General features: G+C 36.1%; 3 protein-coding genes across 17 annotated transcripts; 2 read left to right on the top strand and 1 right to left on the bottom strand.

The window, feature by feature from the left end:
* Positions 1-107: 107 nt before the first annotated feature.
* LOC118513555 (nucleoside diphosphate-linked moiety X motif 8) lies at positions 108-1,687 on the bottom strand. Of its 2 annotated transcripts, XM_036059593.1 has the most exons (3): positions 1,385-1,687; positions 653-910; positions 108-592 (listed from the first exon to the last, which is right to left on the bottom strand). In XM_036059593.1, the coding sequence occupies exons 2-3, from the start codon at positions 885-887 to the stop codon at positions 153-155; spliced, it is 675 nt and encodes a 224-aa protein (XP_035915486.1). In that variant the 5' UTR covers positions 888-910; positions 1,385-1,687; the 3' UTR covers positions 108-152. The 2 variants fall into 2 exon arrangements, with proteins under 2 accessions (XP_035915486.1, XP_035915397.1); XM_036059504.1 differs by lacking the exon at positions 1,385-1,687 and having other exon boundaries at positions 653-1,142.
* A 65-nt stretch (positions 1,688-1,752) lies between these two features.
* On the top strand, positions 1,753-6,814 carry LOC118515097 (heat shock protein beta-1). 4 transcript variants are annotated; one of them, XM_036061888.1, is made up of 5 exons: positions 1,753-1,845; positions 1,952-2,533; positions 4,159-4,191; positions 5,527-5,608; positions 5,674-6,814. In XM_036061888.1, the coding sequence occupies exons 2-5, from the start codon at positions 2,349-2,351 to the stop codon at positions 5,968-5,970; spliced, it is 597 nt and encodes a 198-aa protein (XP_035917781.1). In that variant the 5' UTR covers positions 1,753-1,845; positions 1,952-2,348; the 3' UTR covers positions 5,971-6,814. The 4 variants fall into 4 exon arrangements, with proteins under 4 accessions (XP_035917781.1, XP_035917899.1, XP_035917718.1 ...); XM_036062006.1 differs by lacking the exon at positions 4,159-4,191 and having other exon boundaries at positions 1,763-1,845; XM_036061825.1 differs by having other exon boundaries at positions 1,763-2,533.
* Positions 6,815-7,202: 388 nt separating this feature from the next.
* LOC118511281 lies at positions 7,203-16,947 on the top strand. Of its 11 annotated transcripts, none has more exons than XM_036054834.1 (7): positions 7,203-7,971; positions 8,272-8,493; positions 9,469-9,582; positions 12,309-12,438; positions 12,636-12,750; positions 14,032-14,192; positions 14,264-16,947. In XM_036054834.1, the coding sequence occupies exons 3-7, from the start codon at positions 9,508-9,510 to the stop codon at positions 16,336-16,338; spliced, it is 2,556 nt and encodes an 851-aa protein (XP_035910727.1). In that variant the 5' UTR covers positions 7,203-7,971; positions 8,272-8,493; positions 9,469-9,507; the 3' UTR covers positions 16,339-16,947. The 11 variants fall into 11 exon arrangements, with proteins under 11 accessions (XP_035910727.1, XP_035910461.1, XP_035910287.1 ...); XM_036054568.1 differs by having other exon boundaries at positions 8,236-8,493; XM_036054394.1 differs by having other exon boundaries at positions 7,203-8,059; positions 8,236-8,493.
* Positions 16,948-17,573: the final 626 nt, after the last annotated feature.

Raw genomic sequence — 17,573 nt, 5'->3', positions numbered from 1 at the left:
AGCACTTTACAGCAAATCAACAGCGCTTTCAATTAAAATTAACATAATGTTACGTGGATTTCATAGATAAGTAAATATTTGTGCTAATGTAAAAATGAAAGAATGCATTTTAGCTTATTTTTTATTTATTTTTATTGTTTACAGAAATTGTATTAGCTTCTGTCATCTATCTTTCTAGCTTCGTATTTCTTTATAAATGGTAAACGAGCACAATACGCTCCCGGCATTAAAGCTGTAAGAAACAAATGAGTGATAATTGCTGTTATTCCCCACACTATATCATCTCCATATTGAAAAACGGGCGAAGAATAATTGCCTCGAAATTGGGTATGATTTCGGTTTTCACTGCACGCAAGAAGCTCGATAGGCACAGTGAACACTTTGGCAACTTCGTCACAGCTTGGATCTAACTTGTGTATAGAATAATTTTCAATATTGCCTACAATCGGTGTAATAGACGGTCCAAAGTACGGAATGATGGTATTTCCACGTCCCCAAATGTTGACGGAATTCTTTGATAACCCTGTTTCTTCCTCAAATTCTCGTACCGCGCAACTTTCGCTGCTAGAATCTTTTGTATCGATCATGCCACCTGTAACGGATAAATGTAACTCAAATGTGTACTTGTTTAATTCTTTTCGAGCATTCATACCAGGAAAAGAAACCTGTGCTCGGTGGCTGCGCAATTTGCTAGATCGCAGTGTGTAAAGCAGGTTAATTCTGTCATCGACAAGGCAAAGGGGAATTAGGATGGCTGCTTTTTTCTTCACCGGTTCTTTGTTTAAACGCAGCTTTGGAAGTGATTGAAAACGGGAAATTATTTCTCGTTGTTGGACAATGTTTGTAAGCAGTCCGGGATGCAACAACTCCGCCGCTTTCTGTAACATTGTTGGAAGCGGAGTCAAGTAATCTGCGGTGGGGATATAGTAAAACCGATATGTATAATATGCCCAACACAGCATTAAAATTGCGCGTAATCCTTTTAAATCAAGAAGCGTAATTAAAAAAAACCTAATGAAAATGAAAAACAAGCCAAAGAATAAAGGATGCCAAAGCATCTAGGTCTGTTACATGCACAAATTAAATGTTAAACGAAGTTTGTTCAAATATTAGATGAAACAGAATAATTTATTCAGAAGAATATTGGTACCAAACGTAAAATTGTTTATTTAAGTTGAATTTAGGTTGCATTCGCGGAAATCTTCAGAAGAATGATAAGAGACTTTTTCTTGTTGACTGAGCGTTGAATATTAATTGGCCTTAAAAAATGCAACAAACGTTTATATATATGGAAAGGTATTAACAGGAAAGTATATTTGCCGATCAAAGGTAAATTAATTCACGCACTGCACAAATTAATAGATTCTGTAAGACAATTTCGTACCTTTGAAAGTTAGTTTATTTACGTTTTGATGAGATTATTACATACTCATTATATAACTGCCTTTGTGTTTATATCATATTATACGAGATTTCAGTTGTGACGGTAGCTGACAACATTTCAGAGGAAGCCGAAAGAGTTAAGCGGTGTTTAGATATACATAAAACAAAAAGGAAACGGTGCATGAACGCGTTGAAATCCGTGAACAAGCAAACCTACTTCGCGAGGAAGACAAAAAAATGATTATGATTTAAAATAATTGCTAGTGATAGCGATTCCAAAATCCTGTGTTAAAACCAACGAGCATAGCGTGAAAACTGACATCATACGCACTGGGCGTATGTTGAGTTAACTGGGCTGGGCATGTGTTAACCCCGCTGTAGAATACAAGAACTGTCATACGTCATGTTATTGTGAACAGAAACTTCCGTGAAAAACAAAGGGGATTAAAAATTTTGTATCATGTATAATCAAAATACAGCCTTATTTTCTTTTATATTACAATAGAAAGTTATTTGACGGATTTTTTTTTTAGAAAATATACATTCAAATTATCTTTTTTGTCTTTAGTTCGCCCAGATGGTATTGAGTGACAGTACAACAGTTGTATCGTGCGAGCTGTCGTAATCCCAATAAATACAGACACAATTTCGAGACAGAACTTCAGTGTCAGAGTGTTTTTGTTTCGAGAAAGGTTACGCAGCCTGGTAGCGCAGAGAAGCATTATTTGCTCTACGTTTTCTAAAAGTAATATTTTATCGCTTACTTCGTTGGACAAGTGAATGATATTTCGGAAAGTTGTGTTTTATTACTTTTGTCTGTGTTTTCTAAGCTAATATTTTGCAACGAAAGCAAACAGCTTCTGACTGTTTCGGGGGTCAGTGCTTCTGTTCAGTTTGTGAATTTCTTATAAATTTCGGCACATTCTGCTCCGCTATATTGCAATTCAATCCCACCGGATATAATCATGGCTGATAACGTAAACAAACGCAACATCCCAATCAAACTTGGCGACTTCAGCGTGATCGATACAGAGTTTTCCAGCATCCGTGAACGATTCGATTCAGAGATGAAAAAGATGGAGGAAGAGATGGCCCGATTCCGATCGGATCTTATGAATCGCGAACCGAATTTCTTCGAGACTACGTCCAGGTATGTATGAGCCCCCAAACAAAAAAGTGTTCTATTGGTACAAGGTATTTAAGGAGAAAAAAAAAAGATTGACGCCGGTGAAATAGTGCACATTTCAGCAAAGCAAAATTATTTTTATTGTTATCTTCAAAATGAGCAAATATTTTCGCGTTTCTTGCATGTTCACAAAAAGATTGAGATTTTTTTAAAATAAAAATTAAGAGTAAGGCGCTTCGTGAACTATTGAAGACGATATATATATATATATATATATATATATATATATATATATATATATATATATATATATATATATATATATATATATATATATATATATATATATATATATATATATATATATATATATATATATATATATATATATATATATATATCCGCTACCAATTATATCGGTTGGTGTGTGATGGCAGTGGTAATGAGTCATAAAGTCGCCATGTTCATACGTAGGCCTTCTTTCCTTCTTTGGACTTCCAAGGGCGCCCATAGTTTCCTTCGTCATGGCTCTCGTATATATCGTTGCGTAAAGCAAGAGGGAAGGGTTCCATCGTGGTCTACCATAAATACAAACGAACACACACATACTTTTACTTAGCTATGTAGCAACGTTTTTAGACTGCCCCTTGGCAGCTACCAACAGCGGAGGAGGATATTAATAGATGATGAGGTGCAGGTTGAAATAAATATGGATATGATGCACGGAAAAATCGAGTCGTTGAGGCGACTCCATATTAGAAGAACGTTCTCGTTGAATTCAACACCAAAATATCATTCGATATCGGGTTGTTCGTTTAGAAAGATACAAGAAATAATCATGAAATAGTAAAAAGGCACAAATCCTTCTATAAAAACAAGATACATACGTTCACTTATTCCAGGAGTGTAAAATATTGTATGATAAAATATAAATATAATCTATAAAAACATATAGACTGCTTTTATCAGAAAACTTAACAGAAAATAACAAAAAGCGTTGAAAATGATGTACAATGTGCTTTAATATTTAATACAATAAAATATTAATAACTTGACGAAATAAACATGAATAAATAATACAAGTAACAGACATGAAATAGAGAAGCGGCAAAAATCGTTCTATAAAAACAAGATACATCCGTTTGCTTATTCCAAGAGAGTAAAATATTGTCTAATAAAATATAAATATAACCTATAAATACATATAGACTGCTTTTATAATAATACTTAACAGATCGCGTTGAAAATGATATATAATGCGCTTTAATATTTAATATAACAAAATATCAATAATCTGCCGAAATAAACATATAAAGAAAAATTTAATATGATGCTTTCTAAATGGTATTATTTACTTCAGATCGAATAGCAAATTTCAAACTAAATTGTTTTGGCTTGTTACTATGTTTTAGGCTATCAGCCTATAGGTCCTTAATGAATTAAAACAGTCCAATAAAATGTATCATCTTATTCTTATAAACTTATCTTCCTTTTAACCTTTTATCCGCCATCTTCTTATCTATTTCTTTAACATGCAACGCTATCTTTAACTATGGTGCACGATCCACTTCCCTACAAATCGTATTTCCTGACTGTTCGTTGGAACCTTGTTCTTTTTTGTTACAATGACAATATGTCACCGTGTATAGTTTCTCTTCCAAGAAGGTTGCTACATCAACCAGGTATTTAATATTTAATAAAATTTACAATGCCAAGACGGGTCATCCCGTGCCATTGAAAGCAGTGGAAAATGGTTTTATTTCGCGTAATTAGTATCAATGATTATCTAGCACGCACATATACCCTAAAAATTTAAATTTTTGTAAATTATACTCGTTGCATGTTTGTCAGGATAACGTGAAATAGTAGTCTAGCTTGCTGTTTTGTTTTCTTTAAGCTTATAACACGTATGATTTCCCATTTTGCTATTGCGTCCCTTTTTGCAAAATGTAAACTATAGTTTTTGGTTGTGTCGCATGAAATGACATCATCGTTTTTATTTCTAATGTTTTATACAGTGTATTTATTTCTTAACTGTTCGTAATACTTTCACTTTACGAGAAGATATTGAGTATTAATTTACATCAAATGTTTACATATATTACAGTCATTTCATCTCGGGAAAATATCCCACTAATTAACTTTCACATTATGTAACCTGATGATTTGAATGAACATTGATGATATGAGTAGATATTAACTATTGATCAATCTGATATGTTTCCTTTTCCCACATGCCGAGCCAATGTATACATATCAAACTATTTGGAACACTTGGGACTAATGCTGATGATGTCATACCTTACTGACGAAACAAAAGCCCAAGCACTCGTTTTGACGTGTGCGAAAGAAACATCCACTGTCACCTTCGTGACCTTATGCGTACATCTAGACAAGGCCCTGATGCTTGTTTGCATAACTAGCCTTTTTAAACGATTCCTCTAGTTTCTGTTTTCATTCCTTAAGCAGCCATTGGTTGTCCCCCGATTATACACTTTTAATTGTAAATTTTAAACGCACGCAGAATGAATATCTAATAAAAATAAATTGAACCGAATACAGCAATATTATTCGCAAAACATTTTAGATTTTTGAGTATTTTTAAAATCTTCGAAACATACAAGTAACAGTTTCACATTGTATTTCCAGTTATTTTTCATTCGAATAATTTTACTCGAATCTTCAAGGTCATATAATTTTTGCGTTTTCATCATACAAAGGTTCAACTTGAAAACATGCTGGTTCTTGTCCACAGACCAATTAAATATATTGAGATCGTAGTGCGAGTACGAGGGACAAGCGGTGGGGGTTGCTCTAGAGAAAAAAAAGTCTGTGTAGGCGTTCTTTTGTATGATGTAAGCATGCCAAAATTGTCCTGCTATGTTATTCAAAATATCAACTATTGTTCCACATGATTCCATTTCGTTTTCGAAAAATGTCCCGTTGCATGCATGCTACTCTGCGCATATTATTTAGATAATGGTTTGAATTCTTTTACTTGCAAACTTCGTTTCTAGCTCTACAACATCTAATGCTGCTACCTCAATGAAGCTCCCACAAACTCAAAGCGGATCAGACATTAGCTCTCCCTTGATTCAGGTAAGAATCACAATCGAATCTATAGAAAAAAGTGTGTAACTAATAGCTTACGACTTTTTCCGTAGGACGATGGTGATGGTAAAGTGCTGAAACTGCGTTTCGACGTGAGCCAGTATGCACCAGAAGAAATTGTCGTCAAAACGGTCGATAACAAGTTGCTAGTACATGCCGAACACGTGGAAAAATCCGATACCAAATCAGTGTATCGGGAATACAACCGTGAATTTATGCTACCAAAAGGATGTCTGCCCGAGAACATTAAGTCGTCACTCAGCAAGGATGGTGTGTTAACGGTGGATGCACCTATCCAACCCGATGCCCTTCTCGGTGGCGAGACGATGGTGCCAATCGCACACAACTAACCGCCAAAAGGCCTTTTTATCATCATCCACTATTGACCGATGTCCTTCCCATTTTGTTTGTTGCAGCTCTTTTCGCTATCTATCGACTAACTATGGCTAATCAAAGCACTTACATATACGTAACCCTGTGAAAAAGTAGACAGGAAACATTCGGGATGAAATGTTTGCGGGTAGTTTACTTTAAACGCTTCAATAGCTTTTGTTTTCATTGATGTCTTGTATTGAATCACTGTCAAAACTTTGGATGTTACTGAGGAGGAGATTTGTAGATCAACTCGAAAGTTTAAAGTATCGCTACTCCCACACTTCCGTCTCAATAAATTGAAATGATTTTTGGTGCGGTTTTATATGGTAAATATAAAACAGAAAGTAAGGAAAATTAAGCGCTTGTATTGTTTTTTGACACGATACCACCATGCATATAGGAAAGGTAAAAACTTGAATATTAGCAAGTATCTAAAGAAAAAGTGTCCTAGTGTACTGAACAACGAATTGCTACCATTGTGCTGAGCGTCATGTACGCTTACGGACAAAGTGAATGGAATTTTATTATTAATAAGGAAGAAACAATACTAATGATGCAGCAAAATTTGTGTATGAAAAATGTATTTCGCTCCTTTCATTTTTAACTTGAAAGTTGTTTGTTTCAGGTTTCTCCGGCAGAGCTGCTGTTACGACAAAAAAACAGTTTTGAGGCTTCTATATTACATTTCATAAATTGCATAGATAAATTGCTCGCTTGAATAAACTTGTAAATTGCTATTAACACCACAGTTCATTTGGTTATTTGTATTTCATTCTTTTGTGTTGTATGTTGATAATAAAATATATATTCAGCTTTTAATTCATTGTTTTTTTCCTGCCATATGGCTTTTGGCTCCCTTTGACGTAAAATCACTTGTATAATAACAATAATGTTGAACCTCATTTATTTCGTCAAATTACGATACTGATGAAATGGAATGATCGTAAGATAGCGATTAGCGAGCACCGCGGCCGTATACCCGATGTTTTGTGTTAAGGTCTTAGATGTATTGGCTTGAGCTGTCGTATGCCGAACTGTTCAGCGTCACTCTCTTATTATGGTCTCAATTAGAACGAAAGAATTCAGTTAATTACGGCCAAAATTAACAATCGACTGATAACATTTTCGAATAATGGTAATTGGACAGTCTATTGTGTTCGCGAAATTGTGCAATGCGCTATATCTTCCGTAAAGCTCTGCCTACGTATCCGTCAAGTTGCCAGATGCAGGGCCTGAAACCTTTACCTTTGGAAACTCATCGCGCTTATGCCCATTCATGGTTGATGGTTGAGCTACCCTTGTCATTTAATTCACTGACGATTCTTTCCATTCCAAAGACGATTTTTTTTATTTAGTAGGTATGACGGCTCGCCGCTGTATTGTCTAATTTTAAATATATTTTTTATTTATTAAATATGACGGTCCGATGCCGTATTGTCAGGATAATTTTAAAAATACGTAGATAAATAATTCGTCCTTTTTGTCGTGATAAATTTCAAAAAGTAGCCAAATAATCTGGAACGGGCCTTGGTTTGATTTCAACGCATATTCTTTCCATAACTTTCTTCTTCTTCTTCATTAGTACTACAACATCAAAAAGGCTCGACCTGCCATTTCTGGCTTCTTATGGCTTGTTGTTTCTATGGTTTTTAGTAGCTGGATAGTCAGTCTTGTTTACGATGACGTGGTCTGAATGGGATTTGAACCCTAGTCCTGCCATGTCAAGACTATGTGAAGAAGGTATCGTCCCTTTCATAAACAATTCCGGTTGCAAAATTATTGAAACCCCCAGATGCCTCTGGCTGTCACACCCCTGTATGTGGAGAGAGAGCCATTGTGCTCATGCCCACACAAACACATTAGCAGCAGAGGAACATTTTCCAAACTCTGATGCTCAATCTTCGTTTGTCAGTTTTCGTGTCGTGTCGAAGCCGAACGCAGTCCTGTTTTCCGGGGCTGTTCTCTTTGTACATATGGTACAGAACATCAGTACGATACACATAGTAGAAAAAGGACGTTGGTTTAGTTCTAATGGAAAGGACTTTGCTGTGAAGGATTTGACTTGTACAATACATTTATCTCATACTGATTTATTCAAGTGTCAATCTAACGCTAAAGTTTCGATGGCATACTGCATTTATTAAGCGATTGTGTACGATACCATCGGTTTAGTGACAGTGTGTAGTTAACCAATAACCATATTTTAAAGTTTATATTTTTTGGCATTTCTGGTTTCACAGTGTATCTTTTTGCATATCGTGCCAACCGTGTTTCAGGTTCTTCAATTCAATACAACAATCAAAATTTTTTAAGTGAAACTTATTTTTTATTGAGCTCATATAAACGGAGTAAAAGAACATACGGACATGTAGTCTATAGTAATGTGGCCAAATAACGCTCCCCTTCATGACATTTAACGTTACGTAAATAAGCAGGCTATTGAACGTTGATACTCTCAATTGCGCTGAGGAGAAAACATAAGCACTCAATCAATTCAAGTAAGAATTAAAAAGTAAAAAGTAATTATTTTACTCTTGCTCAAATCTTCTTTGCTGTTTTTTTTAATAGTTGTTTGTATTATTTGCTTCTTGTGTAATGCAAGAACATGATTTGCAAGCGGACGCGAGGGGAGGGGTATTTATGGTATTTATATTTTTGGTATTTGACAGAGAAAAACATTAATGTTATTATTTAATTCATTTTTTACATGATGCTTGATATCACTTTAATGCCATGCAGTTTTTAGTGGATCGCAATGAATATTCTTGCTTATAATTTGAGGTGTTTATCCATCAGATAATTAAAAGTTTGAAGCTACAGTTTTTGTTAGAACGATAACGAATTAATCGTAACATTCGATAATTTGTTATTATTCACTGTTAGACATCCGTTTGTGTTTTCTTATGTTTGATTATTCATATCACGTCGCAATTTTTCATGCACTATATCTCGCGATTTCAGGATACGCAGTTAATGTTTTTATATTTCTTTATTCTCTGTTTTCCTTACGGGTTGCATGGTTATATTGATGATGAAAAAAGAGGCGAATGAAGTGTCAAAGACCCAAAGCCTCTATAAATAAACGAAAAAAAAAATGATGATGAAAAAATAATGAATTTAGAATGCGATTGATTGAAGAAAAAGAAACATATATCTTTACACCTGTCCAACTTCCCGTGCAAACATACCGATTGCCTTTAGCAGAAAGGTGTGGTTTCTCATGGTGTTCTTATTAAGTGATTAAAATGTCTAGCGCATTATGCAGGTTTAACTTATAAAACTGATTTGTACTCAAAGCACAGTTCAAGAACACAGCACAGCAAGAGAGTCAGATTGAATGACTTATCTGCCTATTTGTCATTGCGAAAAAAAACCCAATATTTTTACAATAACTATTCTAGGTCAATAATCAGTCATCAATCATAGTTCCCACTCTTTAATTTTGTGATATTAAACTGTAATTTGCGTTAAAGCTGTTTTCAGGAGGTACTGGATTACAATTTGTATTCATAATGGCTAAATTGTTCCGTGATTCCGTTATTGTGATCTTTATAGTTGGTTACATCGGTTTGGTTGAACCACGGGCGGTAAGTAGCAGAACTGTTTTTTTTTTGTTTTTAATTGTATTGTCTATAAAAATGTACTTGTAACAATACGGCCAGGCCGTTCTACTAGAATAAAAAATTAAATTGAGGATGTATCAATTATGAATACGTAGTTTTCATGAGGTTTTCCAGGATCATCAAATAATTATAATCATTAGTTTGTTGTACAACTAGAATTTTGTTTTTAGGTATAAGAGGCAGCACAGTATAGAAAAGAATTGTTACTATTTTCTAAATATATTTTTTGCGTAATGGATTTAAGTAAATTAGCCAGACTACGAAACACCATATGAAAATATTGTTAATTTATTTGGAATATTCGATTGGGTTTGTTGTATTTCATGTATTATTTACTAATCGAGCTTTCCTATCCCTTTTTTGATATTGTCATCAAAGCAAAATTCTATATGATTTTTATAATAAAGATTATAAACAAAATCACAGAAAAATATGAAAATATGGAAAATATCCCACCACTCAGAAGAAGCAGCGATGAGAAAGCTTTATTGGGTCTCTCTCCTGTATATACAATTTAAGATCTGTAAGGATTATTTTTTAGTGCATGATACAGTAGCTCAACAACTGCATATAACCAAACACCACCATCACGGTTTGATCACCTGTCCTTTTTAAAGTACAGCAGAAGAGGACGTTAATTCTCCTCTGTCGTTCTATCTGCTACCGTGTTGTTTCTTTCTATCGAGTGTAAATATTGGAGTTATTAAATTAAAGTCCAACATTTCTTACCCCCCGTGGTTTTCGATTTAATGGATTGGGTGGTGAAGCATAACTGAGGCGATGACGGCTCCGGTCTTCAAACGGCAGGCAAGGGATTCCAAACTCATTAGTTAACGCAAATAAAATTTCAAATATCAAGTATTGCATTTTCTGAAAATGTATGGAATTGACAGACGCCTCCATTTTTTTTTTTGCGAACAAAAGCGAAGAAGAACCCTTGCAGGTGTTTGTAGACTGTAACATTACAGACTGTCACCATTATTGAGATTTTTCATGAAACATGTCCTTAGCAATGAGATATAAATAATTAATATGGTATGTTCGACTTCTTTTCCTCGGTGTTGTCAAGATAGCATATCTACCCTTTTATTTATATAGAGGTACAGATTAAAGTGATATGTGTAAGAATGAGGTCTTGCTGTTTGCATGTCTTTGAAAAATGGCATTCGTAAAAAGAAAATGCTTGCAATCATTGTCAGGTAGGACGATAGGAGAACAAAATGCAGCTCAAGTGTTCATCCATTTAACTGTATTTAACACATTTCCGCTGGATGCGGAAATCATCTTTTTCTTCTTATTATTTGTAATTTATAGCAACACCGATAAATATACCAGATAAAAAGCTACTTACTTTCTAAAGTGGCAGTATGTTTGTGGGCTACAGTTGGTAATGGTAAAAATAGACATTATGGCAAAAAAGTTTTTGCAAAAAAAGATAATAAGTAAAATGCAAGAAACCGAGCGTGGCCGGGAAAAGGCAAAATTTCAGGGAGGAAACGCCTTGGTATTTTTTTGTGAATTACCAAGTTCGTTAGCTTAAGCACATGCATGCTGACAATACGGCTTCAAACCGTCATAATTAAAAATAAATACATAATAATAAATAAGTAAAATGCATGCTTAAAGGAGTAAAAAAGAGCGAGCTTCAACAGCATGAATAAACCAGGCACATGCGCACAAATTCAGAGCTAATAGAACCGCATACTTCACGGGGAATTAAAGCAAAATACAACCATTTGTTTTTTATTTGTTTTTATTTAATGAGAAAAGCCGTGACAACCATTAACCATGACAATAATTTCTTATGTAGAACAAGGTTAGCCTAAATGAACTGTTGCACTGTGCAAGAGCTCAAATGATGATATCCAATCTTCGATGGTAGGCAAATTTATTAAAATGTTAATTTCAAAGTGTCACTTGACAGGTATCCTTTCACGGTTTGGAGAAGGAAATGTCTCAAATACGAATAAAAAAAGAAATACGTAAACTTGTTTAACTGATCGAAAGCAGTAGATAGTTTCCACGTAGTTCCACTGCTTAAACAACAGTTTCCACTTTTTTCTCGGATGGGAATATCGAACAGCAGATGCGTGAGAATACTTTTTATCGAAAGATTTTATCCATTTCCTATTTTGTTTCATTATTTGATACGCTTTTTACACATATAAATAAGTAAATACTTGTATTACAAATTGAATTAGAACTTGCAGTAGGTTTAGAAAATATTTAAATATTACTATTCTCAGTCGCTAAATCCATTCGTTATAAGCAAATATTACAGCAATATGGTCAGGCCTTTCTACATGAATGAAAAAAGCAAATATTTCTAGCAATACGGCCAGGCTGTTCCTATATTTACCATTTTTATATTCACATAGTTTTAGTCTATGTTGCTGGAACATTATATCGAACTTGCTATTTAAGTGCTAGTTTTCTGCTAGCAGGAGTATGTTAGATTTTATTAGGAGTCCCAAGGCAGCGCTCCTCTGGGAAATGAAGAAGTTAAAGTTGTATTATAACATGTTGAAATAACATGACGCGTAGTTTAGGCGTCTGACTGTGCGTAGGTTGGAAACATTATGGAAAATGCTATGGCTGTGCTATGCTGTTGGTGCCACATCATTAAGTTTTAAACCCCTGTTGCAACAACCAGAACTAATATTCAAACTTATTCCATTTCATCCTAACAGGTAAATATCAGCAACATGTGGACTCTCCCTCAAGAGGGGTTTTCAGTGTTTTACCGCTACTTTCGTGATAAAATCTCTTGGTTAGAGGCGGATGCTGTCTGTCAGTTTCATCATGCAAATCTAGTCACAGGCAAGTAAATTGATGTCTACGCCTTTACAGTATACAAATACGTAGAAAGCAATGTAGAGCGAACATTTGCTGTAGAAAATTTCTAGAAACTATGAGCGTCCAATAAGTAATAAATACAAGTTTTCACTTATCTGAAAGATGTGCGGAGATTTTCACTTATCAGAAAGATCAGACTCATATTGTTTTTTTTTTTGCAGTTGACAATGGAGTCCAGTTTGACGCATCGCGTGCTTTCCTTAAGGAACTTGACGTAACTAACGCGGTGTGGATCGGACTAAAGCGTCCAATAAATTCAGCACGCTTCACTTGGACGTAAGTATCTAGATTTTATCATTGAACACTGTAATGCAAAAACAGAAAAAATCATCTTCCAGGCAACCGGGCTACCCTGGTAGCTAGCACTTTTGTATGCTTATTAATTTTTATTACGTAATTCGGTTCGCATTTTTTTCTTTCCATTCATGTTATAAATCGCCTCAACTCTGAGCCATTATCATGTTATGATTCTTAAAAATAAGACATGATTTAAAAAATTATGGAAAAACTTGAAGCGCATTAAATTTTATATTTTTTTACAACAAAATGCATTCTATAGTTACTATAACTTTCTAATTATTGTTACCAATAGGAAAAATGTTGAAAGATATTTTAGTTTGAATAAAAACCGTTAAAGAAGGCTGTTTATTGCGCAGCCTTGCTTGGATTTTTGAAAGGTTTAAGCGCACTGCTTACATAAAACGCACATAGGTAATTGCCGGATAACAGTCGACGACTGTCAATCCTCCTCCGTCCGCTTCCATCCTCATCACGCTAAATGTAAGCGATCCTTCTTGTTTTTTTTTCTTGGCTTTAACTACAACCTCGAAAAGTCCCAGCCTGCCATTTCTGGCTTTCTGTGACTTGATTTTATCCGTAGCAAGGAAGTCAACCCTGCGTACTTGGAGGCGGACTGGATGATATTTGAACCCCGGTCTTGTCGTGTGAAGACCGGCGCCACTGTTGCCTCGGCCACCGAACTGCCCTGCAAGCGAATCTTACCCCACAACAATATCTCAGGAAGTATTGAGAAGGGCTAAGGCTGGCGGTTGCTGCGCTGCTGGTGCTTGGTTTTCCAATGGGAATACGATCTGCTTTTGTTTAAGTCGCTGCTCCTATACACTCCTCTCCTGGAGCGTCGCTTCTATTTGATGCGAAACTTGCAGCTCCCCGACGGGCTGTTGTGTGCCTGGCAGCCTAAGGCTGGTGGCACAGCTCCGTTGTACGGGTTTATTTGTCAAAATATCCGAACAAAAATGTTTGTTTCCATCGTACGACGGAAATCTTAAGCCTTGGCCATCTATCAAATCCCATACAAAATTTGAAACCCCGTACGACGGAGCTGTTCTACCAGCCTAAGCGATTTTCAAGGCATTATATAAGGCGAAATAAATATTTTTTTCAATATTATTACTCATCGGCTCAATTTTTGCGATTGAGCCGCGATCAGCCTTAGCGATTTTCAAAGCATTATATAAGGCGAAATAAGTTTTTTTTAATGTTATTCCTCAACGGTTCAATTTTTCTAACCTAATATTTTTTTCTTTTCTTATACAGAAGTTCAAAGGCTTTGAATCCATCAAGTGGTTATTGGGCTGAAACTATTCCAGCAATAGAACAACCATTGTGCGCCGTATTAGATCCGATACGTGATTTCCGTTGGCATGCTCTGCGATGTAGTGGACCTGAAACGGCCGCATTCCTCTGTGAACTCCCTGGTAAGTTAACCTTCCCTTAATTACCGATACGTATGTATTTTGTTGTAACGCTACAGTTTTTATTTTTTTAGTTCCAACGTGGGCTGTGGACTGCACCGTCACTTCAATACCATCACTGACTGTTCAGTATATGTCTGACAGTGGTACAGTGCAGATTTCACGGGATTGTGGTGAATCCGGAACGAAACACATCTCTTGCCAAGGCAAACAAGACCGGAATAATATCATCGAGCAGCTGCAGTGTAGCGAGGAAGAGAATTTGGCATCGGTATTAGCCATCGACAACAGCAATCAACTTCTGCTAATGCTTGGCACGGAGAGCGTGAAAACGGCCAGCTCAACAAGTCATCCACATCAGCAGCCAATTTTGGAGCACGATATATTGACAGTGGTGTCCAGCATCGATCATGAAAGCAACAATAAAATTGAGATTAATCCAATCCAAATCGAGGACACGGTGAAGAATGTGATCAATAAGTTTAACCTGCAAGATCTGATGCGCAATGAACAAGCAGGCATGCATAGTGAAGAATTGGACACTTTAGGCCACGAGGTGAAATGTCATCGAAAATCTGGCTACAGCAAAAACTATTCACCTTTATATGAGAAGAAAAATCGCTTTGTGACGAAAACAACCAACGGATCGAATTGGAACGATAAAGGTAATGAGGATGGCGAAGACGATGAAACAATGATGGGCGATCAACCAATGCAGGACGAAATGGAAACTCCACCGATTGATATCATTCAACGAGCGGTTAAACCAACTGTGGACGGAGATTATCCAGATACAGTAATAGTTGGGAATGAAGTAAAAACGGCGAATAATGAAACTGGTTCGTTTTCTCAAAGTGACACCAGTGTAACATGGACAGATTTAATAACTACGCTAGATTCGACTTTGCGTCGTGGAGCTGTCTCAGACGCAGATGAAGAATCAACTATAAAAACACCAGAATCAGTGGATGTTAGTACTACGATTGATAAAAATAAAGTTACCAAAACGATGATTTTCGATCAAAACTCGATTTCCTCTGTTTTGCCCGTAACAACCACGACGGACGAATCACCTGCTATAATAACTACAGAGCCAAATACATCAAGTCACATGATACCGACCATACCAAAAAGTGAAATAATCACCGGAGACCACTTCAAACCGCCGATGTTAATGGTAAAAGCCCGCTTCGTATCTGCTCGTCCTCAAACAGAGTTGCCTGTAACCACTATGATACCTAATGTACCGTCGACCGTCATTCCAACGGAATCCATTGAGCGATTTTCTGCTACCTTTGAGATAACAGATGACACCTTCCCGGAGGATTATCAAAAGAACGAGCCTTCTTTGTCTGTAGAATCATCTTCAGACAAACGTGTTGTTGATGGTTTGCAAGATAATATATTGTCTTTATCAACCATTGCTCCTAGCCAAACTGACATGCCTCTTGTAACTCAAGTTGCTTTAAAAGAAAACCAATTACAACGCTCTGAGACGCTTGAAATGCCTATTGCAGGCACACGATCGATACAATCGGGTACGACGACAACTGAGCAGCTTCCCAGTAACCATGAAATGTATGATCTCTCTCAGGCTGCTGCCGTAATATCTACTTTTAGTTCGACACAGTATACAAGATTTATCACAACCCCAGCACCTTCATCTCAAGAATCTACTACTAAGCCAAATCCTGTTGCGATCGCAACGGTTACAAGAATCGGCAAAGACATTCAACAAGTAAAAGATATCACTAAATCCAGTACTCTCATGTCTCCAGATACAGCGGTCACGATAAAACCATACCCCGAAATAAGTGCATTTTCTAGTATTCGGAAAACGATCTTAGGAGAGATGAAACACAATTCATCATATGATGAAAATCCGAAGACGGGCAAATCAATCGGTGAAATGCCATACCTATATCACAAAACCACAATTGCTGATGAACATACAAGCTTGCAAGACTCCAAAGATACCCATACGTACGAACAACACACAGAATACGATGAGCAAAAGAACTCGGAAGTACACAATAGCTTTTCTAACGTGGAAAATTATCAGCCCTACAAACCTAATCGTCACCGTACGCTTACCAAACCAGAAGTACACAATAACCATGGAGCCTACATAAAAAAAATACTAGGTTAATTGTTGTGTTCTATGTATCAAATTCCCTTATAACTGGGTAATTTTCCCATTATGGCAATAGATTTTTTCGTATCAGGAGCAAATAACAAGCTATGTCCAAGTCTTCAAAAAAATTTGAATGTGTGCCTGAGAAATGTTATAATTGGTGAATGGACAGCTCAATAATGATAGCAGTTGAAAGCAGAGATTTATTTGTACAAGCAACAATTTTTCACCTGAGAATACCACAAATATTTGCAGAATGTGAGCAATTCTGTTCTCGCTCCCCATTAATGTTTTATCTCTACTACATAAGACAGTTATAAAATAACGTTTGGAATGATGTAGTTGTAGTTTGATTACAAGATTAAAGCCGAACGGGAAGTGATCATCAACATACTTTCCAACACATTATTAAGTGACACATAAGATAAATAACAATAATTTAATAAATTTCAGTAGTGCTAATGTTAAGATAACGCTCAGTTGAAGGAATATACAGATAAAATCACGCAGACCGTGGGTTGCGCTCAGCTTGCTTAGTTCTTGTTTTGATAACCAATTCGTGTATCCAAAAAGAAGAAGGAGAAGAGAAGAAGAAGAATACAATGAAAGCTATTAAGCATCGAACATGTCTTTCACTATCTTCTTTTTCTTGGCCTGCTAAAGGTAGATCTTTTGTATAGGACATGGCTTAGTCGCTAATCTCGCATTTCCAGAAAACTCGATCCAGGACTGCAGTCCATCAACTGCAGGCCCAGTGAGGCCCCTTACACGAGCTCCCTTAGTGTTCCAGTATTCTTTGAGATATGCATGTCGTTGCACTTTTCTGATCACGCAGACGGTTTCCGTTCTGCTCCTTCGTTCCGCTTATTGCTATTCCTGGGTTGTTAATGGACCGCTCTGGCGAATCAAAGGATTTCGGCTGTTGTGAAAGAAATGGCATACAAACCCCTTACCTCTACGAGCGATTCCAGCTCTAAAACCTTTTGAACCTTTTTTTGTTTTTATTCAGCAAAACTAAGCCAAGCCGTTGTTATGGAATTAAAAAAGTCACAATTGATGTAGAATATTGAAAGAAATATGTATTGTTAAGCATTGTAGTGCATTTTAGATATCACATTTTGTTTCTCGGTGTTGTTTCATTCTGCAGGTGCTCCATAAAATGTTGAAGTATATTTTTTTAAGTGAAATATATCACAATTCCCTGCATCCGAGTGGTATTAACCGTTGTGTCAATAACTTCCTACCAAGGT

The sequence above is a fragment of the Anopheles stephensi genome, chromosome X (genome assembly GCF_013141755.1).
Source record: "Anopheles stephensi strain Indian chromosome X, UCI_ANSTEP_V1.0, whole genome shotgun sequence".
Taxonomy (NCBI): domain Eukaryota; kingdom Metazoa; phylum Arthropoda; class Insecta; order Diptera; family Culicidae; genus Anopheles; species Anopheles stephensi.
Note: the sequence above shows the minus strand (reverse complement) of the source record. Positions and strands in the feature narration are given on the sequence as shown.